The sequence below is a fragment of the Penicillium chrysogenum genome, assembly GCF_028827035.1.
Source record: "Penicillium chrysogenum strain IBT 35668 chromosome Unknown utg000004l_segment0_segment0, whole genome shotgun sequence".
In the NCBI taxonomy this organism is placed as follows: domain Eukaryota; kingdom Fungi; phylum Ascomycota; class Eurotiomycetes; order Eurotiales; family Aspergillaceae; genus Penicillium; species Penicillium chrysogenum.
Window position 1 is genome coordinate 5411499 of NW_026622752.1, and position 25495 is coordinate 5436993.

Below are 25495 nucleotides of genomic sequence, written 5' to 3' on the forward strand. Positions count from 1 at the left end.
TCAACACCGCTCTATACAGTGTATTGTAAATTGAGGCTATTCGCCGCGCACAAATCTCCATATTTTAAAATTAGCCTCCGCGCCTGGAATTGGATGGATCTGAAAATTTCTATAGGTGGGAATGGCTTCAAAAATAGGGATTTGTATAGTAGGAATAGCTTCAAAATATATATTTGTACGGTGGGAATAGCTTCATTTTACCTGACATAGACATTTATATAGTAGACCTAGCCTCCGCGCCTAGAACTGGATGGATCTGAGGATTTGTATAGGTGGGAATAGCTTCATTTTGCCGGACATAGGGATTTACATGGAGATCTACGCCGTGGAAATGCCTTAACGCCCGGAATTGGATGAGTCTGGGCATTTGTATAGTGGGAATAGCTTCATTTTTCCTGCTTATTTTTAAAGGTGTCCGAACATCCATCCATGGATGGACAGAACCTTCCAAGGTTGGAACCTTGGAAGGTTTCACTGGAGATGTACCTTGCTTATTAATGCTCTGTTATAGTAATTCAGGTATTCAAATTTTCTGCCAGTCTAAATTCAGGCAGATTCAGGCAAATTCAGGCATCAACCCTTAAAAATCAGGCATTCAAGCCGGGGCCGCTATACCCCTTCGCAGCCTTCTAAGTTCTTCCCTTCTTCGTCCTTGACTAACAACCGACCAGGACTATACTTCCTTCCCAACTTATCACATCCCAGAATGTGGCAGGCGTTTGACTCGCTTGACAGAAATTCCAGGTCAGTATGGACGACTTCAGGCATGACACTCAGCCTTGACTGGCTTGTTGTTTGCATTGAATAGGGTCACAGTGCTCCTCGGAGTATATTGCATTTCATCATCGAGGCAAGTGGTTTCCTTGTTACGATCGGAGGCCCTGGCCGATGAAGAGACACCCTGGTTTGATGCTCAGCTTAGCTGGACTTCTTGTTTGGATCGGACAGCACCACAATGCTCAGTAATTGCATTTCATCATCGAGGCAAGTGATCCTCCCAACGTTCCCTCTGAGAGTGCTGCATTGGTGCGGTCGGTGAAGAAAGCGAACAGGGTCTGATGATGCTCAGCATTTTGGAAGTGGAAGAGGTGGAAGGGGCACTTAGCAGAGAAAAGAGAGGAAGGAAAAGATTTCTTTTCTCTCCGGTCCAATTTAGGGCTCCGACTCCCAAAGGAGCTAGATATTATACGTAAGGTAGTCCGGCCAATTGTTTTGTAATCGATGATTTGCTCCAGGGCTATCCACTCGAAAATGTAAGAAAGAGACTCTCTCTTGCCCTTCGCCTCTTGCCCTTGTATCACCGTCTCCGAATGTTCGAATGTTGTGAGCATGATTGAAGCTTAAAACCTACCTAGGTAATATGTGAGAGCGGAAGATGGGCTGGAACTAAGCTTACTGGTTAGGGAACTGTCAAATGTGATCTACAGAAGAGATACTTCTTGAAGCCTGGAATCAGTAGGGATGATTTATGCTGCTAATAGACGCATGGACTGCTTGGCAGTACTCTATAAAACATATTGTGAGGTCTAATTATATTATGCGGATGGGATCGCCGAATAACACGGCACTTCTTGTCGCCGCAGCTTTCCCTATTCCGTAATTTCTCGGATTCCTCCCCGGCTTTAACTCCAAACTTTAGCACTCATCTTCAACCCTAACAAATGAAAGGCTTCAATTCAACTTGGCCAATTTGGCCCCTGAAACCCGGATCCACAAATTCCACGGCAGCATGTACCTAATATAAAAATATAAGAATCTGGAGTCCCCGGTTTATCCACCTCGCTTCCATACATCGCCTTATCTACACGATCTGTGTCCGTAACAAATCACACTTCTATTCCCCTTCAATGACCAAATGGACGAAGACATAGGCACAAAGATGGAAAAGTCCGTGGCTGAACCATCTTCAGAACATGAGGAAGTAACTGTCATCACCACCGTCGAAACGCATTATGCGCTCGGCCATTCCACCGATGCGTACGGCCCTAATGGGGTGCGAGGTCTTTTTTCATCCGGCTACGTGGTTGGGGCGGCCTTATTGGCCTCGCTGGGTGGTTTCTCGTTTGGATATGACCAAGGTGTCATCTCCATCATCAATGTGATGGACCAGTTCCATGCAGTCTTCCCCGAGACTAAGACTTCATTTGGCACGGGGTTCATGACTGGAATGCTGTTGCTTGGGTCGTTTGTTGGTTGTCTGTTCATGCCTTACCTTGCAGACAAGGTCTCCAGGAAGTGGGCATTGACTGTTGTTGTGGTTTTCTTTGACATTGGTGTAATCATTCAGACAGCTGCCCCAAACTATGGAAGTCTAGTTGCTGGGAGAGCGATCGGTGGTATCGGCGTGGGTACTTTGGCTATGGTAAATGCTCTCTCTTCTCGGCCTTCTCGTGGCAGTTTGCTGACTTTCCTCTTCAGACAGCACCTCTCTACATCTCGGAAATTGCACCACCGAACCTTCGTGGGACATTGCTAGTTCTGGAGTCCGTTTCTCTCGTCTCCGGGGTTGTGATCGCATATTGGATCACCTTCGGAACCCGACTCCTACAAGGCTCTATCTCTTTCCGACTTCCCCTCGGCCTACAGATGGTATGTGCTACGGCACTAGGCATTTGTATACACTTCTTCCCGTATTCTCCACGGTGGCTTGCACTCGTGGGCCGTTCCGAAGAATGTCTGGCCAGCTTGGCCAGGCTCCGAAACCTCCCGGCTACAGATGAGCGCGTGCAAGCCGAATACCGTGGCATCCTCGCGGAGGTCGTCTTTCAGCGCCTTGTGGAAGAACACTCCCATCCTGGGGTTAAGGGCTGGAAGCTGGAAGTGCACAGTTGGCTAGATTTGTTAACGAAGAAAAATTGGCGCCGGACGGTTGTCGCAGTCGGTGTATCCTTTTTCCAACAGTTCTCCGGCGTCAACGCGTTCATTTACTACGCGCCTACTCTGTTCCGGTCACTCGGCCAATCAGATGAGATGTCGTTGATACTATCTGGCGTCTTCAATACCCTGCAGCTTGTTGGGGTCTTTATTTGCGTTGCAACAATTGACCAAGTGGGACGTCGCCCTCTTGCCATTTTGGGTGGGTTTGGCTGCGCCCTCTGCTACATGATCATCTCGATCCTAAGCGGGTTATTTTCCAGTGATTGGATGGCTCATTCTGCAGCTGGCTGGGCCTGTGTTGCCTTCGCCTTCTTATTTATTCTAGTCTTTGGTGTTTCCTACTCACCTTTGGGGTGGGCACTTCCTTCGGAGGTTTTCACCACAGCGTCTAGATCCAAGGGCGTCGCTTTGGCCACCTGTGTCAACTGGCTCTCCAATTTCATCATTGGAGTAGCTACACCCCCGATGATGGAAACCCAGGGCTATCGAACCTATATCTTCTTCGCGGTGATGTGCTTTTCGGCTGGGGTCTGGGCACTGCTATTGGTTCCTGAGACTAAAGGCAAAACACTCGAGGAAATGGACGAGGAGTTTGGGGATGTGCAGGGTCTTGCTGAGAGAGAGCTTATGAGATCCGCTGTTGAAACGGTGAGGCGGGGTATTATAACCGAAGAGCTGAGAGCTTAGACGCGTCACACTAGGTTACTCTAGCAGGTATATATCCTCCAGGGCTGTTTGGGTACTACGTTGGCCTGTTTGTATAACATTCTAACTGAGGGATCATTTGAGAATTTCCAACGGTAGAAATGAAATATATTAAATAGCAACAGTATTGGCGACTCAAAATCACATTCTGTATATAATGATATGGATCAATTTCATAAATGCGGTTCTAACTAGTATTAATTGCCACATTGAGAGACTTCCATTTCTACAACATAGGTGGGATTTTAGTGCGGAGAAAAAAGAGACTATCAACGCAGCAAATGCCATCTCATCTCCAGGCATATGAATTTATTTTCTTTTTTCTCAACTCCGCAATTTCGAGGCCACTGTGCTATACAGGAAGCATTGCCGAAAAGTGGAGATATATCGCGATGACCCTATCAGGCAATTCTCGCCGACTTACCATTTCCAGTAATTCTAATAATATTGCACGAATATCGCCGCTGGTCGGGGTTAGAGCTCGATAGGCGATATGTTTTGCAGAGTACCGAGAAAACCCCTTGGTCAACCATCGGCGATGATTCCTACATTCTCGGTTACACCTTGCACAATACACGAACTCGGATAGTGTCCAACATGTGGGGAAGCTTGTGGTTACGCCGATGGTACAGATCTGCTCTAGAGCAGAGAGCAGGTTTTAATGAATAACCCGGATCTCAGACGGTACAAAATCGCAATCTATCGCACTCTACCGCTTTACTAGACAATCTCTCTTCATTACATTTCCTACACCGCAACGACCACCACCGCGTTGAAGAAACTTCACCTCACCACAGACCTTGAGCCATGTCGTACGGGGAGCGCCGTGTCAAGTTGGCGCTTTTCGGCCTCGGTCGTCTGGGAGTCCTTCGAGCCCGCATCCTCGCCTTCCAGCAGCCTCGAATCGAACTCGTCGCCGTCTGCGATACGAAGCCAGGCACTGACAAATGGGCCGCAGAGAATCTGCCCCCGTCTGTCAAGTATTTTTCAGACCCTCAAGAATGCTTGAAGAACAGCGATGCTGAGGCTGTTCTCATCTGCACCGCGACGGCTACTCACGCGCCCTTGATATTGCAGGCCCTTGATCTAGGCTTGCACGTCATGTGCGAGAAGCCTGTCTCTGTGGACATCGCTACTACCAAGGCAGTGGTCGAGAAGTCTGCTTCTAGGCCTGACCTCAAGTTCCTCGTTCCCTTCACTCGCCGATGTAAGTAACACTAGGCCTCGCGCTTTACAGAGTTCAGAGACTGACTCGCACCAGATGACACCTCCTACCGCCAGGCTAAGGCCCTGATCGACAATGGAACCTTGGGTGAAATCCACGCTGTTGAGACGACTGGTATCGACCAAGCAGACCCCAACGGTACCTCCCTAATTGCCCCCCAGTCGTTATCTTTCGTATAGGCTGATGGACTGACCGTTCTGATTAGCCTTTTTTGTGTCATTTTCTGAGCAGTCCGGCGGCATCTTCCTTGATTTTGGCATCCACACTGTGAGTCCCAGTATTCTTCCTCACTCACTGTCCTATTCACCAACACGTCACTAGGTCGACGCCGGACGATACCTGTTGGATGTCAAGTCAGGCATCCCCAGCCCTAACAAGCAAGTCAATAGAGTCATCGCCTTCGGTCAGGTGGCTGTCTACGGTGACTTAGCCAAGTATGGCGACGCCGACAACGCATGGGGCCTGGTGGAATTTGCCAATGGCAAGATTCTCAAGACTTACCTTGGTCGCACCCTCACCAGCGGGTTTGAGGATACAACTCGATTGTGTGGCACCAAAGGACATTCGATCATCAGCGCTAACTCGAATGTTGAGATTCGCGACCATCTCGGTATTCGCACACAATCTGTGCCTGATGCGTTCACTCTCTTCGATACGACATTCCTGACTGACCTTGCTGAGTTCGCCGATGCTGTGCTTGATAACATGCCCTTGACTTGCCAACCAGAGGATGCCTTCGAGGCGGGCAAGATCTGCGCTGCTCTGCAGTACTCATTCCGCAAGGGTGTTCCCGTTTATTTCGACGACAATGGTCTACCCATCATGGAATAATGTATGTAGTTGATTGCATATTTTACAAGATAGGAAGAAAATAGACATAAGATCAGAAGTCTTCATCTCCAATTTCATGCCACTTGTGGAAGAAGTGTACTCAGTCTCAGGTTTGCAGTATTGCAACCCATCAAATCGGCCTTGTAGCAGGTACGGAGTACTCACATCATGTGTAAAGGTTGAACTAGACTCCCGAATAAACCACCGCGTTTTATCATTTACAACAGTACATCATATTTTTGCCCATTCAAACGATCTAGTCCCCCCAAACCACTCGGTCTTCCTAGACTGCCTAGTCTTCTCACTTGCAGACATGATATAGCTCCGGGGAATGCACGAGGACTCCCCTGAATTAACAAATGATCCCTACGGGGCCTGAGGGATTTAGGAATATCAATCGGTATCCTAGGAGCAACCAGGGCCGGGATTCTATGCCTTTTCGGGACTTGTAAGGGAAGCTGGCCTCCCGTAGGAGTAGGGACACACTGGAGAGTAGGCACGGAGCTAACTACAAAGGAAAGACAGTTTTAGCTGGAGATATAAATATCGTAACTGTTAATGGGCTTCATCCGATTCAGAACCCGCGAGGCAATATCGGCGAATCTCGCCACGAGGGTATATCATCGCCGGGCATATCCAGAAACAGCAAGTCAAGGATTAAGGAGTTGACCAGTCAATCGTGCGGGGTGTGATATAAGACTAAATACGGTTGAAATGCGGCGGCACTTTCCCGATTCGGAGATTTGAGTTGATCAACTTCTCATTTTGTGGACACATAGTAGATATGATATGTAGTAGATATATAGATCATTCAATCGTTCGGTCGTTGAACAGTGTAGATATCATTCGAATCTTCGCGAGATCAGACTGTGAACATTGGTTACGAGGCACCTTTTCAGCATCACTCCCATCATAATAAGAGAAAATGGCACCTTACATTCAAGAGTCCGCTGGCGCCAAACCCGTCTCTAAGCCTAGCCTCCTGTCTGAAAGCGCGGTGCTCAACCACGACCAGGTCCCAAAGCCTGTAGCGGACGACTTCATGTACGACTTCAGGTACAACCACAGTCTCCCCACTACCGACATTTTAGCCGTTAAGATCCCCACCGATTGTGATGCTCAAAAGGAGGCCGAGGGCATCGTTGCCCATATCTCTGCAGCCACATCGGAGGGAGATGCGCAAGGTTTCGCGGGGCTGTTCCTCGATTATGGTGAGATCCTTCGTAAACAAGGCGCCGCAATCTCAATTTTAGCTGACCTCGGGTGTACAGGCGTGTGGCGTGACAAGCTCTCATTCTCCTGGGACTTCCGCACATTCAACTTTAGAGAGGCCATCTTAAAAGCCGCTACCGACCTTTTGCCTCAAACCAAGGCTAGAAATTTCAATTTTATCGAGCCTGCACCTTCGGTGTCTCGCCCTTACCCCGACTTCTCTCAGCTGCAATTTGTTGTGTCCTTCGAGACTGAGATAGTCCTTGCTTCGGCCGTCATCAATGCAGTACTCACTCAAGATGGCTGGAGGATTTACACCATGCATACTGTTGCCGAGAGCCTCAAGCAGTTCCCTGCGCAGGCCGCACCAGATGGGCACATGACCGGTATCACTAGCTGGGAGAGTCAGAGATCCGAGGCCATCAACACTGTTGACCCCGAGGTGCTGATCATCGGTGGTGGTCAAAAGTAAGAACCCATGCCAAGTGGCCTCCATGATATAGTGCTAAATTATTTCTACTAGTGGTCTCGCTATGGCAGCGCGCTTGAAGGTCCTTGGTATGGAACACCTGATCATCGAACGCAGCGACGAAATCGGAGATATCTGGAAGAAGCGTTACGAGTATCTTTCACTGCACTTCCCACACTGGCCCGATGCCTTGCCATATTTCAATTACCCTCAGCATTGGCCCACTTATACCCCGGCTCAGAAGCAGGGTCTATACATGAAGTGGTATGCCTCCGCTCTGGAGCTCAATGTCTGGACCAAATCGGAGATTGTGAATGCTGAGCAGGACGCCGGTGGTAAGTGGACCGTTGTAATCAACAAGGAGGGCAAGGAGACTCGCACGCTGCACCCTAAACAACTCATCATAGCCACGTCGCTATGTGGCGTCCCTTCCACCCCGGCCGTGCCTGGCATGGCTGACTTCCAGGGCGTGATCCGTCACTCCAGCGCCCACAAGAGTGCTCGTGACTTTGTAGGAAAGAAGGTCTGCGTCGTCGGTACCTCGTCCTCGGGCTTTGATACAGCTTACGAGTGCGCCCGCCTGGGGATTGATGTGACCCTCCTCCAACGGTCACCGACTTACGTCATGTCTTTGACCCATTCTGTTCCACGCATGCTTGGAGGTTACGCACCCGACGAGAATGGCCATCTCCCCGATCTGGAAGTGCAGGATCGTCTCATGTTCTCCACCCCAGTTGGACCTGGCGAGGAACTTGCCCGGCGCACCGCTAAGGTTCTTGAGGATCTCGACAGGCCCCTGCTCGAAGCTCTTAACGCTCGAGGCCTGCGAACATGGCGCGGCCAGCGTGATACTGGCAACTTCACACTAGGTCAGACCCGGAACGGTGGATTCTACTTCGATGCCGGTGCTTGCGAGGAAATTATCAATGGCAACATCAAGGTAGAGCCAGGCTTCATTGAGAAGTTCACCGAAGATAAGGTGATCTTGAACGGGGGCCGTGAGAAGGAGTTTGACCTAGTCGTGTTTGCCACCGGATTTACGAACACCATCGACTCCATTCGAGCCACTTTGGGAGAGAAGATTGCCAGCCAATGTGGACCTATTTGGGGTATTGATGAGGAAGGCGAGTACAAGACGGCCTACCGGGGGACGGGAGTGCCGAACATGTGGATCATGGTTGGTTTCCTTCCAATGACCCGGTATGCCTCCAAATTATTGGCTTTGCGATTGAAAGCGCTGAAGGAGGGCATATCCCCACCTCCTTACAAAGTGTAGGTTTCATACCTAGGTGGATGAAATATATTGTTCCTTAAAAAGACCGACACCGAGTTTTTTTGTTCCTCAACTTGCTAGATTTCCGTACTGTGTTAGAGAATCTTAGCGACTTGATCTGCGTCCCAAGGAACTGCGACAACTGTAAAGGAGCAGAGAGGGAAACTAGACAAAAGGTTTCTTACCATTTCAGCACGAGTGATGTATTTAGGTCAAAGTCAGTTTTACACTTCTTCGATCGCTGCATGTACTCTGCCACCAACTTGCTGTGGGAGACACAGAAACCCGATTGGATTACATTCTATTTCTTCTATTTCAGGCAGGACAGGTTTTAGCGATCAGCAAATTTCACTATCTACATCTCAATCTCCTTTTCAGTCTATAAAAAGTGGCATTTCCCATAAAGGATTGTACGACTCCAGATCCAAATCTGGGGACCTCACTGCTTGTACCAGTCATCGAAACCGAGATCCCATCCAAACAGAGGCGTATTGATACGCTTCGCCTTTCCTTGTGCAGCCAGGCCGTTCAGCACATCCATATCCTCGCGTGAGAGAGGGATGACTTGTCTGTTGCTCACGATTCGATTTTCGCTAATAGACTTGGGCAGTACAACAACGCCTCTGTTGACGTGGTAGCTGATGAGTATAGTGGCGGGTAAAACATCATTCTTATTAGCGATCTCCTGAATTGCGGGATCAGACATGAGCGGAGCACCTGAAACCAACACAGATTAGCTAGCGTTACATCTTATGGAAACTCCACATAGCGTGCGAAGGAGCACTTACCTTCGGAACCAAGTGGTGAATACGCCTCGAGGAGGATTCCATGCTTGTCACACCAATCCTTCAGTGCGTGCTGAGGAAGGAAAGGGTGTAACTCGACTTGGTTGACAGCAGGAACCACGGTCCACTTCTTTTTGAGCTCCTCTAGGTAGGGAATCGACCAGTTGGCCACGCCGATCGCCTTCACTTTGCCGGCCTTGTATACGTCTTCCATTTGGCGCCAGGTCTCACTCTGGTCCCAGGACCGGTCGACAGATCGCGTGCCATCGGGATTGACTGGGAGAAGGGCGCTCGACTCGTTCTGTGCGTTCAAGTTAGCCATACTTATGTCCGATGGAGGGAAATAGCGGAGTGACTTACAGGAACAAGTCGGACTGGCCAGTGGATGAGCTGATGTTATGTTAGCCGAGCTGCCGACAGGCGTGCCGCGTCTGCCCAAAAGAGGGAAAGGGTTAATTTACGTAGAGATCGAGGTAATCCGTCCCTAGAGCGTCAAGTGTCTTTTGGAGACCTTCCCCAACATTGGGCTGGTGGGTGTTCCACAGCTTGCTGGTGATGAAAATGTTTTCGCGGGGGACACCACTATCCTTGATACCCTGGCCGACTTCATGCTCGTTTCCTAGTTATCTCGTTAGAGCGTTAGACCCCAAAAACTTGCTTGTTTTTCTTTGTTACAACGCACCGTATATCCTATAATTTGTTAGCCAAGAGTATGCGCTACAAAAGAGACATGGGAATCTTACAATGCAGCATCAATATGACTATATCCGTTCTTGAGGGCGAACGAGACTGCTTGACGTACCTGACCAGGTTCAGATCTCCAAGTGCCTGTATCTCTTGTCAGCAAAAAATCGCTAAGGCCCGCAGAAACCAGCGCTTTGTATCGTACCAAGTCCCACGGTGGGAATCTGGGCGCCGGTATTAAGCTTGAAATGAGTCGAAGGTGCCATATTGGTTGTGATGGAAGATGGTGGTAGTGGGAGACCGAAGTGTAGGGACCTGTGGCTTTATGCTACACTTTCGGAGTGAATCGCGCAGGACGCGAGAAAGAGTTTATAAATGGGACCCTTTCTATAGTTAGGAGGGTCTTCGCCTGGACTGATGTCAACAGAAACATATCGCATAGCCTACAGTAAGTGGCCCCGCGTGAGATCAGGCGAAGTTCGGGTCCGTCAGGGAAACTTGCCCGGTGACCCGAGACATGTCGACTTGATAACTCTTTTTACCTAACTGAGTAACAAGTGGGCGATTTATTTGCGGATCCAAAGTTTCAGTCCCCATCCATTCGCAGCAAAATATGTCGCAACCTTCATAATACGGTAGTATTGTCCCCATAAGGGAACGTTGAAACGTGGGGGAAGGCCCACAATGCGCCGCAACTTTCCGAATACGGTAATATTGCCCCCACGAGGTCCAGCCCCACCATAAGGCAAAGAGTATAGTCTTTCCTGGTCGGAGTGGATTCTTCCGTTCTTTCCTGACAGATCTAGGATCCTGAATTATGTCATTGCGGAGCTGCAGACGAAGGCTCGAGGAAGTCGTAAAATTACTCTATCCCATGGGGGAGGGGAATCTGACGGTGAGATCCATTAGGGTGAAGGGCGCACAGTCCGCAACACTGCCTATACAGAAAACTCTTCTCCGCTAACCATTGCGCAATGCTCTTCATCTCCTGCGCAGCATGTTCCACACACAACGAAGACATGTTGGCCAAAGCACCCTGGAGGAACAGCACAATCTGGCTGCCATCTGCCCCTCCGGCTCCCGCGTTAGCCAGCATTCCCAGCTTGGTGCGGATATAGGTTTGCTTGACAGCCATATTTTGGAATGAACTTTCTCCCAGAACGGCGGGCCCAAGACTAGGCACCCAGTTGAAGATCATCGACTCTTCCACTGCAGGTATTATGTCTTCTATTGGATGGGATGTTTGGTGAGAAAGCTCATGCCAGGGGACATTTGCGTGCTTGGTGAGGTTCTTCTGGTCTGACTGGATCCGTATGAGGTATTCCAGTACTGTTTCAGTAGGTTGAAATGCCACCAAGTTCAGTACTTTCAGTACCCCTCCGAACGTCGGGCCAGCTACATTTGCAGCTTCGGGAATAGACTTGAGTGGAGTGTTCTCACCAATGAAGGGGAACCTGGTTCTCTGCGCCTCGGGGTCCATAATTAAGGCACGGGTATGGTTGGTATGCAAGATGACCATCAAGGCAAGCGCTGCCTTGATAATGACAGGAGTCGTCAGCATGGGATATTGCCTTTGCAGGCCAATGAACGAAGGCCAATGAGCGAAGGCCAGGCGAAGACGACCATATGGCCATCTTGCTCGACTCGTTCGGGAGAAACAGTCAGTCGAGATATCGGGTGTGGCCAGAGTGCTTGCGTATGATCCTGCAAGTCCGTCAAATATTTGGCGTGACTCGCTAGTAGTTCGAAACATGTGTACGGGGTGCCAGGGGTAGCGAGGCAACGGGCCCTGCTACCCAACGCGGGGAGGATTTGTTATGACATACATCCGATGCCTTGTTTGTTAGGCCTTATATGTTTGCTAGCTAGTCAGTATATTAGCTAGTCTTATGTAGAGAATTGAACCTTCTTCTCTCTCTGGCCCTTGCTGCGAGATCAGGATTCGCATAACGCTGCGACGATGCTGCCTTCACAAAGAGTACAAGAGTACTACCTTTGAGTAGGCACTCAGCCACTTCGCTTGGGTTGATGCTTTCTGCCTTGGACATGTAATTTGTTGGATCATCCCATCCATCTCCCCGGCCTTCAGGTCGCAACGGCACCTACATTTTTGAATAACCTCATCTCTACATGACTACTCCCAACAGCATCCTTGCTGAGGCGTGTGCCGGCACCATTGATGGAATCAGCGCTATTTGGGGGCCGAGTGCAGTCAACAATCTCTCATCCAGCGCGCAAGACTACGATGTGAACAGAGGCGTATTGAAGAGAGCCACAGAGAACGTGGCCGTGAAATGCGCAAAACGGATAGGCAAAACCTCTTTCCGCATATTGTATGAAGCCATATTCAATCCTGGGCTTAGCCCACATTCATCGAGTATGCTAACTATTTTGCAGAGGTTCATTCCATGATACCACCACGAGCCGAGCAACTAGCACCACAAGGACAGACCTTTGTCACTGTTCTATAGCCCTCTATCCCGGAGGAACGAAAGCACACATTTGTGACTAGCCCTGGTACCCGGGAATTGGATAGGAGATAATTATATGTCAAAAAAAATAGATTTGCAACTGAATGTAAATAGTTAAGTGTCTTTTTTCTAGTGAACTGGTCTATTTTCTTAACACTAGTCATAACCTACGGCTTTCATTACTCCGTATTATGATGTCGTCTATCCCTCACCGGGCGACAGTTTTCATGCTAGTCAAGCGGCGCTCAGTTTGTTCTTAGTACTTGTCCTCGATCATGTGACAAGTCATGTGATGTTTGTTTCTATAAATAGGCCTCATCCCCCCCCCCACTTCCTCTCCACTTCCTCCACTTCCCCACCATTCATCATCAACCATTCATCATCGGCCATTCATCGTCCACCCATCATTCCATTTATCATTCACGATTGACAGACCTTGCTTTTTATTTTGTCACACCCCCGCCTTTATCCACCCAATCACCGCCATGGATGAAAAGCCCCCTTTCCCCATCCCTGAGAGGATCTCATCCCTTATGCCGCTAGCACGCCAAGAAGCTTTGACTACCCACCAAAGACGCTCTGTCAGCACGGCGTCTAAGCTCTCGCAGATCTCTCAAACGTCAGTTGAGTCAACCGCGTCAGACTTCCTTGCAACGAAAGTTGCCCAATTAGAAGATGAGTCACATTACATTGCTGAGATCAAGGCTGGGCTGGACGAAGCGAACGCCAGCATGGCCCTTGAGAACACTGAGTACCGGCGCCAAATCGAACCCTTGATGAACAGACTTCGATCCACGACCTCGACTCTCCGTGTGATCAAACGACAAAGAAATATGCTTGAAGAAGACTTGAATGACACTGTCGCCGCTGAGAAACGACGCAGGCGCCATGACCCCCCCCGACGAAGGACTTCTGGAGAGAGCCTACAGAGACACCATCGTCACGCGAGTGATGAGAGCGGATGGCAAACAACAAGCCTTGGATTTCAATCAGAAAAAGTTCAAAGATCAGGTCAACAAGTACTATAACGTCAGCACGGTCCCCAACAAAACCTATTGTCATGTCCTCGGGCTTTATGTCAATAAAAAGGATGTCAAGGCGGCGCATATAGTGCCAAAGAGCATGGATCGAGAAGAACTTGGACATCTTTTCGGTGACCAAGACGCCGTGGTTACCCTCCCGCAAAATGGTTAGACCAATTTCTCCTTCCGTCCGATTAGGGACTTTAGCTAACCAATCTTTAGGACTCTCACTGCATCACAAAGTTGAATCTCTCCTGGACAAAGGTGATATTGCGATCGTTCCAATGCCCGGAAAGATTGCCGACCGAACAGAATGGAGATGTGTTGTCCTTAATGAATCGATAGACAAGGACATCGTTTATCAACCGGATTTTCAGCCAGGGGCCCAGCCGGAAACCATTCGAGTAAAGGTTTGTTTCACAAGTCGACTAATATGAGAGTGTCCACTAACAATTCAATAGGATCTGGACCTCCGGCCGTTGAAGTTTCTTTCTGATAACCGCCCTCGTCGTCGCTACCTGTACATGCGGTTCCTCATCTCATACCTCTGGGCAAAAAGGCGTAACCTTCCCGACATAGCTACAAAGGTTGAAGCTAAGAGATTCTGGCCGTCAGAGGGAGCTTATCTCCAAAGATCAACCCTTCAAACTCTTGCTCGTTGTATCTCTGGTTGTGAGATCCCGCATCATCTCATTTCTAAGCAGACTTTCCAGAATTCTAGCACTCCAGCTAGGGATGTCCAAGCTGGTATGATCCTGGCAGCTGATATCGCAGATGCACAGCGTGTTCATTGTGCGGGACCTGACCTTATGGGTGCATTGACCAAGTCAATGAAGCGGCTTTGAGCTTTGAGAGCCTTGACTCGAATCTTTTTTTTTTGTTTTGTTTTGTTTTCCTTTTTTGAATTACTATACCCTTATCCATAGCCTGATGAAATTTCATTTTCACTTTCATGTTGCTATAGCCAGATACAATAGCCAGTTCAGGAGTTCGTCCTTAGGGGGTACATCCAATTAAATGCCCAAGTTCTAGCTAGGTACGGACTGTTGGTCAACTAACTACTGGAATGCTCCGGGGTATCATGTAAGATTTATAAGATGTTGACAAGGACAAGATCATCCGTTACCCAATTCATTCCCTTCACCCCCTTCCTGGGCGGAAGATCTCTCACGCCCTCCAGCCGCCTGCGTCTCACCCGTCGGAAAACTGAGATACTTCCAATCTTCAATCTCCTCGATAATACACTTCAACCGATCCCGTACACTCTCAACAGCATACGTACCCAGAATCAGCCTCAGAGGCGGGTAAGAGCAATGCCCAAGCTGCCAGACCAAATGCGCCGCCTTAACCGCACTAGCAGGCTGCTTATCACCCAACCACATAAGCATCCGACGCGCATGCGCCGCCGGCGACGTAGTCGTATTATACGGCTCACTGGGCGGTTTAACCAAGAAATGACCGTACAGCGGCAAAGGCGACGAAAGCTGATGTTCAGAGGGGTTTGGAGCAAGCGCAGACGAAGAAACCAAATCCCCAATATCATCCCGACGCATATGTCCCGGCTCGACAAGCGTACCCTTAATATTAAAACTATCCACCTCATACAGCATACTCTCCATCAAGCCCTCGACAGCGTATTTAGAGGCGCAGTAAGGTCCAAGTCCGGGCACGCCGAGAGCACCAGACGTCGAGCTGAAAATGAGATATCTGCCCGCGCGACGCTGGCGGAAATGCGGCAGCGACAGCTGGATCATGTTCAGGGTTCCTGTGAAGTTTGTTTCGAATTGGTTGCGGATGTCGAATTCATCTTGGTCTTCGCAGGCGCCGATGACGCCGTAGCCGGAGCAGTTTGCGATTATGTCGATTTGGCCGAAGTGCGCGATTGTCTGGTCTATCACGCGTTTTACGGTCTCGCGTGCTCGTACGTCGCAGAGGAGTCCGATGCAGTTGGCGGATTCGAGCTCTTTCATTGCTGCGGGGCTGTTCTCGTATGTGCGTCCGACGGCTGCTACTAGGTCATTGTTTGCGAGCGCAGTTTTTACTAAGGAGCGGCCCATGTGGCCGGTTGCGCCGAAGATCTGAGGTGTGTTAGTGTGTTGGTGGTGGTTTTTGTGGGGGGAGGGGTTGTATACCAGCCATACGAGGGGTTTGGCGGGATTCTGGGGGCCGGGTGGATCGGTTGTTGAAGGGAGATGGAGTTTTGGTTCGCGTGGTGCTGGAGAAGAAGGTCCTCCTTTTGGGGATGTCTGCTCCATGATGTGGGCTCAGGTGAGGGGAGAAAGAGGAAGATGAATCTCTCCGCATTTGGGGTTCTCTCTTCATACGGAAAGCGATAGCGACACGGACGAAAATAAATCGCCATCAAATGCTCTCTTTTCTGTTTTCTATTGAAATTGACTCTCATTGCAGGCCTCACTCGATATACTGTTATTCCATTACCCATATACACTAAAACACAATTATCGTCCCACCTCCCGTCGCAGCCGTCCCGCAGCCGTCGACGGTCCTGGTTCTGGCCAGCTACTCACTGCATCGTCAACCTCTTCCAAGAAGGTTGTACTATTGTGAATGGAAGTGCCGCCTAGAACGACTCGCACACCCGGGGAGCTGGCATTGACCTGCGCTACCATCTTAGCCTCCTCGTATGTGGCGCCGCCAACCATAAAGATGATGATGTCTTGCGGCTTGTCGCGCGTGTGTCCACTACCCTCGAGGAAGGGGTATTGCAGTTCCTTCAGGCGGCCTTTGATGAGATTTTGGAGAGTCACTTCTAGTCGGGGGGAGTGTTGCGTGTAGACATTCTCCACACCTTTAAGGCCCTTGAAGCGGCTGCTAGCGCCGGAGAAGAAAGACGTTGATTCAAAGAGGTCGGAGAACCCACCTGCCACTGGCGGGGCTTGGAGGGAGTGGTGATAGGCGAGCAGCTTGGGGATGATATTTACGCGGTTAGATGAGACCTCGCCCGCTGTGACGAGGAGATCAAGGAGGATTGGCAGCGCATTGTTGGGTTGCTTCTCATAGCGAAGGGCGTAGAGAGCCACCAGGCGCAGCTTATTATCTGAGGGCACATTTGGCAGCCCGATGATCCGTTGTAGTGACTGGAAAAGAGTGAGTTCATGAGCAAAACATAGCCAGTTCAACCTGGACATACCTTGAGATCATTGGAGTGGTTATCATTGCATGCCAAGCTCTGCTCCAACTCGCTCACGTCAAGAAGGGTATCCTCGCCGACGCGCCGACTGAGTTCGCCCACCAGGGTAACATGCTTGCTCACATTACCTGCCAGCTTGCGGAATTCGGGATAATCCTCCACAAAACGTTTCATGTCCGCAATGGACTCGATATTCGCGGTGCTTTGAGTTTTGGTTTGGTACTGCTCCACATATTCTTTAATGTTTTGGCCCAGATCACCAAAGTTCTGATACATATTCTTCTTGAAGAATGGGTCCTGGTCCTGAGCCAAGACAATCTCTTTCAGTTCTGGTCGGATGTCTGGCACATCCTGTAGATCCACGCGGCCATTGTTGATGCCAAGCATCTCATGCACCATAGCCTGATACGTCCACTGGGTCAGCAACGGGGTGATGGGATCATCGCGGCGGTCAAGAACGAGCAGGATGGGCGGTGTATCCGTCCGGCGGAAGTTAAATAGCTGCTCCTCCTGCGTGATGTGGTATCGGACCTCCGTGGCCAATTTCCGGGCCAATAGACTGTTCTTCTCGTAGCGGATAAGCGGATTCTTCTTCAATGCGAGGAGCAGGGCCAGGGCCCCCTCTGTGGCTCTTTGGAGTGAATCTGGGTTCCATAAGTCCGGCGAATGGCTCCATATCCGTTGCAATGGGAAACCCATCCCTAAAGAGCAAAGGTCCGGGTTGATCACGAGGAAGTCGGCAAACTGTTCCTGGACTGATTGGACGACCTCGTGACTATCCGCTTCTGCCAGCCGCTCAAGGGCGGATTTTCGGATGATGTTGCTAAGGTAGATGTAATATTCGCCGTATTTAGGTTCTCGAAGTTCGTCAATCAAAAACTGAATAGAGGTAGGTGATGGGCGCACGAAGCAGAGGCATCGCAGATGTCGCATCTTCTCGCGCGCGGCATTGTCCAAGCGGTCAATGAGATAGACCTCATGATTAAGAAGGGCGGATTGGGTAATGGCGGTCGAAACAATAGGGACCTGTGACCATAGGAGTTAGCGATCGGGATTAGTATATTGCTATCAGGGTAAAATCACCCACTGTCTCACTATCAAGAAGCAAGATCTTCATCTTGGATGACGAAGCTCCCGACTCACCCACGGTGACCATCTTGGAGATGTACCCCGAGGCAGCCGCAACGACATCCATGGTGGGATATGTCACCAGGAGATATGTCTCAAAAGTGTTGGCTTATATTATGGAAGCTGTTAAAGCTGTTGAAGCTGTTGAAGATCGAGGGGTTGAATGTGGAGCGGGAAGTTGTTGGGGGAAATTCCACTTTCCACATGACAAGCTGTTTTTCTTCTCTCGCCCTTTTTTTTCCCTTTGCTTCTTCTTTTTCTTTTCTTCTCTGCTCTCATCTGTTTTCTAATTCTCCTTTCTGTTTTGTCTGTTTTGTTCTCTTTCTACAAGGCCAACAATATGTTGCCCTATGTAGACCAGAGTAAGTCGACTCCCTAATAGCTGGAAGCTCCTCGGTCACTAACACTTCTCCCCGCAGTATTCGAGGTGCCAGCCAAACTCACTGGCGCATCGACTGATGAGCGTACGATCTTCCATTTCCATAAGCTCCCGACGTTATTAGCAATTTCTGACCAGCTCCAGTCAAGCTGATCGGCTCGTTCCTCCTCTCCTACCCACTGGCCGCCCTCCTCAAACGTATCCCCGACGGTCAACCCTGGAAAAAGAATGTCTTCATTATCGCCGTGTCATTGTTCTATATTGTCGGGCTCTTCGACCTCTGGGATGGTCTTCGCACCCTCCTATACAGTGCCGCGGCCACCTATGCAATCGCCTACTACGTGGATGGGTCCCTGATGCCTTGGATTGGGTTCCTTTTCTTGATGGGACACATGTCGATTAACCACATCGAGCGTCAGAGGGTAGACGAAAAGTCGGCCGTCGACATTACTGGGGCGCAGATGGTCATGGTCATGAAACTTACCTCGTTCTGTTGGAATGTTCATGACGGCCGTCTGCCCAAGGACCAACTCTCGGACCCGCAGAAGTACTCTGCTATTACAAAGTTCCCGAGTATTATAGACTACCTGGGCTATGTCATGTTCTTCCCTTCTCTCTTTGCCGGTCCTTCTTTTGAATATGTGGATTACCGCCGTTGGATCGACACTACGCTCTTCGAAGTCCCGCCTGGCACTGACCCATCCAAGGTGCCACCTACCCGAAAGAAGCGCAAGATTCCTCGTAGCGGAAGACCTGCCGCAATGAAGGCTGCTGCTGGACTGATCTGGATCTTCGCCTTCATCCAACTGAGCTCATACTTTACCACCGACTTTGTGCTTTCAGACGAGTTCATGCAGTATTCCTTCCTGCGTCGCATTTTCACCGTGCACATGCTTGGCTTCACTGCTCGTACCAAGTACTACGGTGTCTGGGCTCTGACGGAGGGTGCCTGTATCCTATCTGGCATGGGATACAACAGCTTTGATCCGAAAACAGGCAAGGTCTTCTGGAACCGACTGCAGAACGTCGATCCGTGGGCCATGGAGACGGCGCAGAACTCGCACGCTTACCTGGGCAACTGGAACAAGAACACCAACCACTGGCTGCGCAACTACGTCTACCTCCGTGTCACTCCCAAGGGCAAGAAACCCGGCTTCCGCGCCAGCATGGCTACTTTCGCTACCAGTGCCCTCTGGCACGGTTTCCACCCAGGATACTACATGACCTTTGTACTGGGCTCTTTCGTTCAGACTGTGGCAAAGAGTAAGCCGACAAAAAGGTCCCCTCCATAATCTAACCCTCCCATAATTAACCATACAATAGACTTCCGCCGCTACGTGCGCCCCTTCTTCCTCACACCGGATGGCACCAAGCCAACACCAAACAAGCGCTACTACGACTTCCTTAGCTGGCTGGCCACACAGCTAACCCTCTCCTTCACCGTCATTCCTTTCATTATCCTCAACTTTGATGGTTCTTTCACCGTTTGGTCCCGTGTGTACTTCTACGGCATCATCAACATCGCCGTCTCCCTAGTCGGCTTCGCCTCCTTCTCTCCGCTCAGGAAATACCTCGTCTCCCGCCTGAAGCGCCGCAACCGTCCCCACGTCCCTCGCACCGCTAGCACCGAATCCGTGCGTCCCCCTGACCTGGGCCTGCCGAATGATCCTGAGCGTGACTTTGACGAGGCTGTTGCCGAGATCAAGGCTGAGATTGAGACCCGCGGTAGACGGGGAAGTACAGTTAAGATGCCTACTGGTGAGGAATTGAAGGCTGCTGTTGAGCAGAAGATTGGACGGAAGTTGTAGACTCAGTTTTGAGAACTGTGTAGGTGATGGAATCATTGGATAGAAGGGGTTGAATAGCCGTTGGCTCGGCTTTTCGGTCTACTCCGCTTCGCTACAAGACATAATTAGGAGTGTTTTCTTTTTTTTATCTCTATTTAATGATGACTTGGTCGAAGTTGGTCTCGTCCGGGTTTGTGTCTATAGATGTTACAAGTGTTGAATGGTTTAGGGAATAGCAACTGGTTTACAATTACTTTCACGTAAAGATTGAGTATACTACAAGTGAATTGACCAAAGTATGGTACAACACAGAACACCGAAGAGAAGAGTAAAAGAGAATATGCGTATGTGATAAACCCTTCAAGTTCAAATTCAAGAAGCAAAAATAACAAGAAACATATATCCATTACATGGACGTATAGCATAAATGCAAACAAAGGCAGTCGCCATGCATCGAATCCCATATGAAGCCCATGAGTCTCCAGGCAAATGTCGAAATGCCAAGAAAAATGTAAAACAGAAGAGGATATTTATGTGCGTTGAAGTCGTGGAGTCGTTCACAGCAATGTGCCAGAGAAGGGAAAGGAAGAAAAGAAGATGAAAGGCTGAATAGAAGCGATCACAAGAAGAGAAGAAGAAGGGTCTGCAGTATCAGTGAACAGCAAAAGAAACCAGTCGACTGGTCGAGGGGACTCAACCCCAAAGAAAGAAAAAAAAAAAGAAAAAGATCATCAAAGAAAGTCTCAAAGTTGCAAGTCCAAGTCGTAAGAGCGTAAAAAGATCAGTTAAAAGCCCATAGTAGTGCCAATAACCGCCAGCACAATAATAACAATCAGAATAATAACCCCAAGGGAAATCATCCATCGATTAAGATTCCTCCACCAACGCGCATTATCCCTCCTCCTCTGCTGGAGGTTGATACACTGAGCCTCAAGCGCCATCCCAACATCCGAACCCTCGAACTCGACCATCGCAACCTTGGGTTTAGGCGGCAACGGCAAGATCGCCGCCACACACCACGCCGGCGGGAAAATGAACCCCAGACAAAAAGAATAGACCTGGATATTTCGACGGCCGAGGACAGGCTCGTGGCGCGAGTCGAGAGATGGCGGCCGCCATCGACTTGTCGAACGCTGTGGAACACGTCTGTCCGGGATGAGATGCGGTGACCAGCTGTGTCGGAGACGGTGGAGGTGGTTCCCCGTGAACTCGCCGTCTTCGGGTTGTGGGGATGGGACCCAGTGGGCGCGTGGATCGCGAGGGTCACTTTCCAGACGGCGTTGGGGGAGTGCTTGGCGTTGTGGGGAGGGGGTCCGGGGACGTTCCGGGGAGCGGGGACGGGGAATGTTGAGGGGTCCTGGGACGAGGTTGAAGACGCTTGAGTTTGAGGTTCCGGGACGGGTTGGTGGACGGGAGCCGTCGACCATGGAGAGAGTTGAGTTCAGGCCCATTGGTTCGCGGAGGTAGTAGACCTTTGCCCATGTTGGGAGGATGTTGAAGATTGTGCTTGAACCCGTGCCTGGGCGTTGGAGGCTGCGGGTGCTGTTGCTTCGCTTTGAGCCGGAGGAGAGGCTTTGGGAGAAGATTGGGCGGGTGGGGAGCTTGGTTAGGCTGTCGAGGCGTTCGTCTTCGCTGTCGTTTGAGGGCTCGACGAGCCAGACGGAGGATCTGGTTGTTTCTGTTGCCAGGGCTGCTGGTGGCGGTGGGGTTGGCTCGGCCATGTCGCGGTCTGAGTCTGTTTCTGGTGCTGGTTCTGCCGCGAGGTTGGTTGATTCATCGGCGGACCAGATGGAGGAGACTGTTGATAGATGCGGGTTCCAGCGTCCTGATGCCAAGTGGGGGTTGCAACGTCCGGATGCAGGGCCAGGGGTGAAGTCGCGTTCTGAGGAGACTGATGTGCCGGCGCGGGAGCTTGAAGACGATGGCGCGCGAATACGTGGGTACTGAATAGGCACGCCATTGTCGATGGCTGCCTGCAAGTCAGAAGCCGAGCGGAGACTGCGTGAAGATGATGTCGCTGATTGGGAACGGCTGCCTGATGGTGCCCTGGATGACGAGCGGAACGAAGCTATGGACTGTGCCGGCGGGCTCGAGTGAAATGAGGCTATAGATTGCGTGGGCGGGCTGGAGTGGAATGAACGGGCTCCATAGCTCGATTGCTCGGATGAGGCTGGCTGGAAGGCGTTCTGGAACCAGGGTGCAGAGCCGACATGTCTGACGACGGTTCCTCGTGAGTTATATGAAGAGAGCGAGTTCCTTCGCTGGTCTGACTCTGATGATGCTGTCGCCGGACGGTGGAAGCTTGAGTTATCCAACATCACAAAGTTGGGACTTGACGGGGCGCCGATTTGTTCGATGATGGGGCTGGAGTAGTCAGTCACGGACTCCGCCGAGGACTTTGGCGACATGGATGGCTCTGAGAGTACGGCTTTTATCGTTGGCGTGGTCGTCGGCAAGACCACCATCTCGTCATCTGAGAACTCGGCTTCCGAACTCTCGGACCCATAGTCGGGTGCTTTCCCTGAGACATCTGGCAGCGACGACTTGCTAGAGGATGGGTCATCATCCCACAATTGCGGAGGTGAGTTACCGGTATCCACGGTGGAGGATACATCCCAGCTACCAATTGAGAGATCTCTCGGGCTGTTGGGTGCTTGGCTGAAAGCCGGTGAGGCATATGTTGACGTGGACGGGCCCAGGTGATCGGAATAGCTGAAACCGGTGTCTGATATGTATTGTTGTCCTTTGCCAGGGAGCGGTAACAGAATCTGCTCGGGTTTGGTTGGGAATGGCGTTGTGGTGTACATATCAAGCTCTTCATCGGGCACCATGCGCAATGACCGGGTTGGTGATCTTTCGTTTGAGTGAGAGGGAGTACGCTCGTGCAATGCCCTTCGCACGCGCGGCGAGGTTGAGCGAACGGGAAAAGACATTATTTGGACACACTTAGAGCATTGATTGAAAAGATTCGAATAGAAGCGAAACGGCGAAGGCAATCCAAGCAAAGGTAAACAAGATGTAAACAAAACGTCAAAAGAGTGGGTTGTTTTTTTTCCGAGTAATTCGAGTTATTCGATGTAAGGAATGTGGTACCCTTTTGAGATCAAGGGTTGTTCTATAGGCTGATGTTCATCAAGAAAAAGAGCGTGGGTAGACGTGCAGAGTCGTCAATTAGTTCGTTTCAAACATCCAAGGCCATTAAGAGAGTGACTGGAAAAAACAATCATTAAAACGTTTCAAAACAAGAAAAACAAAAAAAAAAAGGGACACGAAAAGCACGAGAAGCAGAAACAGAGAAGAAGTTTGAGACACTTGGGGAAGGGGGAAAAGAATTTCCCAGCGGTGAGCGTCTAAGCAGGTGAGATCTTAGACTCTCTTAGACTGCAGGGATGATGCAGCCTGCATGGACTTGGAGGTGGACTGGAGGGTCAATTGAGGATTAATTGGTCAAGATGGTAGTCAAAAGTACGAGGGGATTGATTTTCTCTTTTTCTCTTCTTTTTCTCTGGTTGTTCTGGTTGTTCTGGTCATATCTCATATATATCGGGTCTGGCCATGTTTATATTCGAATGCTACGTGCTAAGCCATCTTTAATTTCTACCTAAACTCCATAATGCGGAGTCTCGAGAACCACCGTTGACTCCTTCAAACATCTTTTCTCATTTTATTTCGATGTGGAGCCTGTGTGCGTTGTCCCTGACGAACTGCCACTAGTGTATACGGAGTAGCAGAATGGCAGATCCCGACAATTATCAGACGCTCATTGCCAATAAATATTCTTCCAAGGTTGTTTCCTCGTGAATCGGAGAATAACTGTCCACGATCCCTAGCATTGACTCACATTTAAAATGAATGACACTCAAGGGGGAGTGAGAGATCATATTTGGTCTTTGCACGGTCCACCAGTTCGAATTGGCTTTTAGCCCCTGTTTGAGTTGAATTGGTTATACTATTAATATATACTTATACTTATATATTATATACTATACCGATTATAGAATCAAATTTAATCAAAAGAACAATCGGAGGAATCCCCATTGATTCCCCCTGATACCAAGTCCATGACTATAACAATACCATACTGTATTATATCATTTATAACCAATCACCATCTGTCCCTCCGTACGGTAACAGGAACAAAGAACATCCAGACCCTTCCCTCTCTCTCCTCTTAATAAAATCCATCTCCATAAAGAAGTAAACCTCCCCAACTCTGCTGATCATGGCTCCCGTAGGGATAATGGCTCGACTGAAGAGTCTATACTCCAAGCAGGGTAAGTCAGGGGGAAAACCCTATAAAAAGAAAGTGTCAACTAACAACCCAGATGAACCTGCCCTGTCAGAACGAACGGTCGCTTTTCTATCTGTATGTAGACTCCTAGACAACCAAAAAAAAGAAAAAAGAAAAGAAAAACGACTCGTATCTAACCCACCCAGGTCATCCTCACACTACTCTACGTGCTACCATTCTATCTCTCCCCAACAACCCGCCCATCTCCAAGTCTCAGTCGCGATGCCCCGTCCGTGATTCGCGCCCGCATCCGCGCCGTCACGGCCTCATGTATCGTGAGCTCAGTCCTTGTCCTCTGGATTATTGTTGAGGAGGATAATTCCTCCCTCGGCGCCGGTATCAGACTCCTCGGCTGGTGGCCCGTCGGCCTGTTGGAGACGCTTCGAAGTCTTTTCCTAACCGCCATTCTGTTCCTCGGCCCGCTCTTCGAGCGTGGCATTGTCGAAGGCGAATGGAAGTTCTGGTTCCGGCCTAGTAAGCTCTCCGAGAGTCTGGGTGGCTGGATTGGATGGAGGAATTTTGTCGCGGTATGTGTTTCTTGTTCTTTTTCTTTTCGGGCCAAAAAAACATAAACATAGAACAATCTAACATCCTCTCAGGGCCCCTTCACAGAAGAAGTCATGTTCCGATCCGCGATGGTACCGCTACATTTACTAGCACACACCTCGCCGGGCCGAATCGTGTTCCTGGCACCGCTGTATTTCGGCATCGCGCACGTGCACCACTTCTATGAGTTCTGTCTGACGCACCCGGACACGCCGGCGCTGGCCGCGCTACTGCGGTCGCTCTTCCAGTTCGGCTACACGACTATCTTCGGCTGGTATGCGACTTTTGTCTATCTGCGGACGGGCTCGTTGCTGGCCGTTGTTGTCATCCATAGCTTCTGTAACTGGTGTGGACTACCGCGGTTCTGGGGCCGTGTGGAGGCTGCTGAGTCGATTGGTCCTCCTGTGACTCGGAGTAAGGAGGATCCTGATGATATCAAAGTCGGGGTGAGAGGCGATGAGGGTTTGGGTATTGGGTGGACGGTTGCTTATTATGTGCTTCTTGTTGCTGGGGCGGTTGGTTTTGCTCAGGGTTTGTGGCCTTTAACTGAGTCCTATCATGCTCTGGTTTCGTTTTCGGGGAAGTCGAATTAGTTTCATTTAGCTTGTGACTTGGGTCTGAGCTTGGTACAATTGGGTTTGCTTCCGGTGTCTTTTTGG

General features: G+C 50.0%; 12 protein-coding genes across 12 annotated transcripts; 7 read left to right on the plus strand and 5 right to left on the minus strand.

Moving 5' to 3' along the window:
- Positions 1–1855: 1855 nt before the first annotated feature.
- Positions 1856–3564, plus strand: N7489_007985 (sugar porter family MFS transporter; the record flags this gene model as incomplete). Its single annotated transcript, XM_056713735.1, has 2 exons — positions 1856–2362; positions 2419–3564. The coding sequence occupies 2 exons, from the start codon at positions 1856–1858 to the stop codon at positions 3562–3564; spliced, it is 1653 nt and encodes a 550-aa protein (XP_056567450.1).
- Positions 3565–4389: 825 nt separating this feature from the next.
- Positions 4390–5638, plus strand: N7489_007986 (putative NAD binding Rossmann fold oxidoreductase; the record flags this gene model as incomplete). Its single annotated transcript, XM_056713736.1, has 4 exons — positions 4390–4789; positions 4844–4945; positions 5013–5074; positions 5129–5638. The coding sequence occupies 4 exons, from the start codon at positions 4390–4392 to the stop codon at positions 5636–5638; spliced, it is 1074 nt and encodes a 357-aa protein (XP_056567451.1).
- A 925-nt stretch (positions 5639–6563) lies between these two features.
- On the plus strand, positions 6564–8595 carry N7489_007987 (flavin-containing monooxygenase; the record flags this gene model as incomplete). The annotated part of the gene is made up of 2 exons (XM_056713737.1): positions 6564–7318; positions 7374–8595. The coding sequence occupies 2 exons, from the start codon at positions 6564–6566 to the stop codon at positions 8593–8595; spliced, it is 1977 nt and encodes a 658-aa protein (XP_056567452.1).
- A 436-nt stretch (positions 8596–9031) lies between these two features.
- On the minus strand, positions 9032–10327 carry N7489_007988 (putative glycerol dehydrogenase (GCY1); the record flags this gene model as incomplete). Its single annotated transcript, XM_056713738.1, has 7 exons — positions 9032–9309; positions 9381–9678; positions 9738–9767; positions 9839–9996; positions 10060–10067; positions 10121–10205; positions 10267–10327. The coding sequence occupies 7 exons, from the start codon at positions 10325–10327 to the stop codon at positions 9032–9034; spliced, it is 918 nt and encodes a 305-aa protein (XP_056567453.1).
- A 596-nt stretch (positions 10328–10923) lies between these two features.
- Positions 10924–11814, minus strand: N7489_007989 (uncharacterized protein; the record flags this gene model as incomplete). The annotated part of the gene is made up of 1 exon (XM_056713739.1): positions 10924–11814. The coding sequence occupies one exon, from the start codon at positions 11812–11814 to the stop codon at positions 10924–10926; it is 891 nt and encodes a 296-aa protein (XP_056567454.1).
- Positions 11815–12191: 377 nt separating this feature from the next.
- Positions 12192–12532, plus strand: N7489_007990 (uncharacterized protein; the record flags this gene model as incomplete). Its single annotated transcript, XM_056713740.1, has 2 exons — positions 12192–12438; positions 12459–12532. The coding sequence occupies 2 exons, from the start codon at positions 12192–12194 to the stop codon at positions 12530–12532; spliced, it is 321 nt and encodes a 106-aa protein (XP_056567455.1).
- Positions 12533–13017: 485 nt separating this feature from the next.
- Positions 13018–14399, plus strand: N7489_007991 (HNH endonuclease signature motif containing protein; the record flags this gene model as incomplete). The annotated part of the gene is made up of 4 exons (XM_056713741.1): positions 13018–13342; positions 13416–13721; positions 13777–13964; positions 14016–14399. 4 exons carry the CDS (start codon positions 13018–13020, stop codon positions 14397–14399), a joined length of 1203 nt encoding a protein of 400 aa, XP_056567456.1.
- Positions 14400–14669: 270 nt separating this feature from the next.
- On the minus strand, positions 14670–15809 carry N7489_007992 (SDR family oxidoreductase; the record flags this gene model as incomplete). Its single annotated transcript, XM_056713742.1, has 1 exon — positions 14670–15809. The coding sequence occupies one exon, from the start codon at positions 15807–15809 to the stop codon at positions 14670–14672; it is 1140 nt and encodes a 379-aa protein (XP_056567457.1).
- Positions 15810–16013: 204 nt separating this feature from the next.
- On the minus strand, positions 16014–17900 carry N7489_007993 (Sec1 family protein; the record flags this gene model as incomplete). Its single annotated transcript, XM_056713743.1, has 3 exons — positions 16014–16652; positions 16706–17731; positions 17793–17900. 3 exons carry the CDS (start codon positions 17898–17900, stop codon positions 16014–16016), a joined length of 1773 nt encoding a protein of 590 aa, XP_056567458.1.
- A 273-nt stretch (positions 17901–18173) lies between these two features.
- N7489_007994 (lysophospholipid acyltransferase) lies at positions 18174–20020 on the plus strand (the record flags this gene model as incomplete). The annotated part of the gene is made up of 4 exons (XM_056713744.1): positions 18174–18195; positions 18253–18297; positions 18357–19475; positions 19536–20020. The coding sequence occupies 4 exons, from the start codon at positions 18174–18176 to the stop codon at positions 20018–20020; spliced, it is 1671 nt and encodes a 556-aa protein (XP_056567459.1).
- A 764-nt stretch (positions 20021–20784) lies between these two features.
- On the minus strand, positions 20785–22932 carry N7489_007995 (putative serine-rich protein; the record flags this gene model as incomplete). Its single annotated transcript, XM_056713745.1, has 1 exon — positions 20785–22932. The coding sequence occupies one exon, from the start codon at positions 22930–22932 to the stop codon at positions 20785–20787; it is 2148 nt and encodes a 715-aa protein (XP_056567460.1).
- Positions 22933–24221: 1289 nt separating this feature from the next.
- Positions 24222–25429, plus strand: N7489_007996 (CAAX prenyl protease RCE1; the record flags this gene model as incomplete). The annotated part of the gene is made up of 4 exons (XM_056713746.1): positions 24222–24273; positions 24325–24365; positions 24437–24817; positions 24890–25429. 4 exons carry the CDS (start codon positions 24222–24224, stop codon positions 25427–25429), a joined length of 1014 nt encoding a protein of 337 aa, XP_056567461.1.
- Positions 25430–25495: the final 66 nt, after the last annotated feature.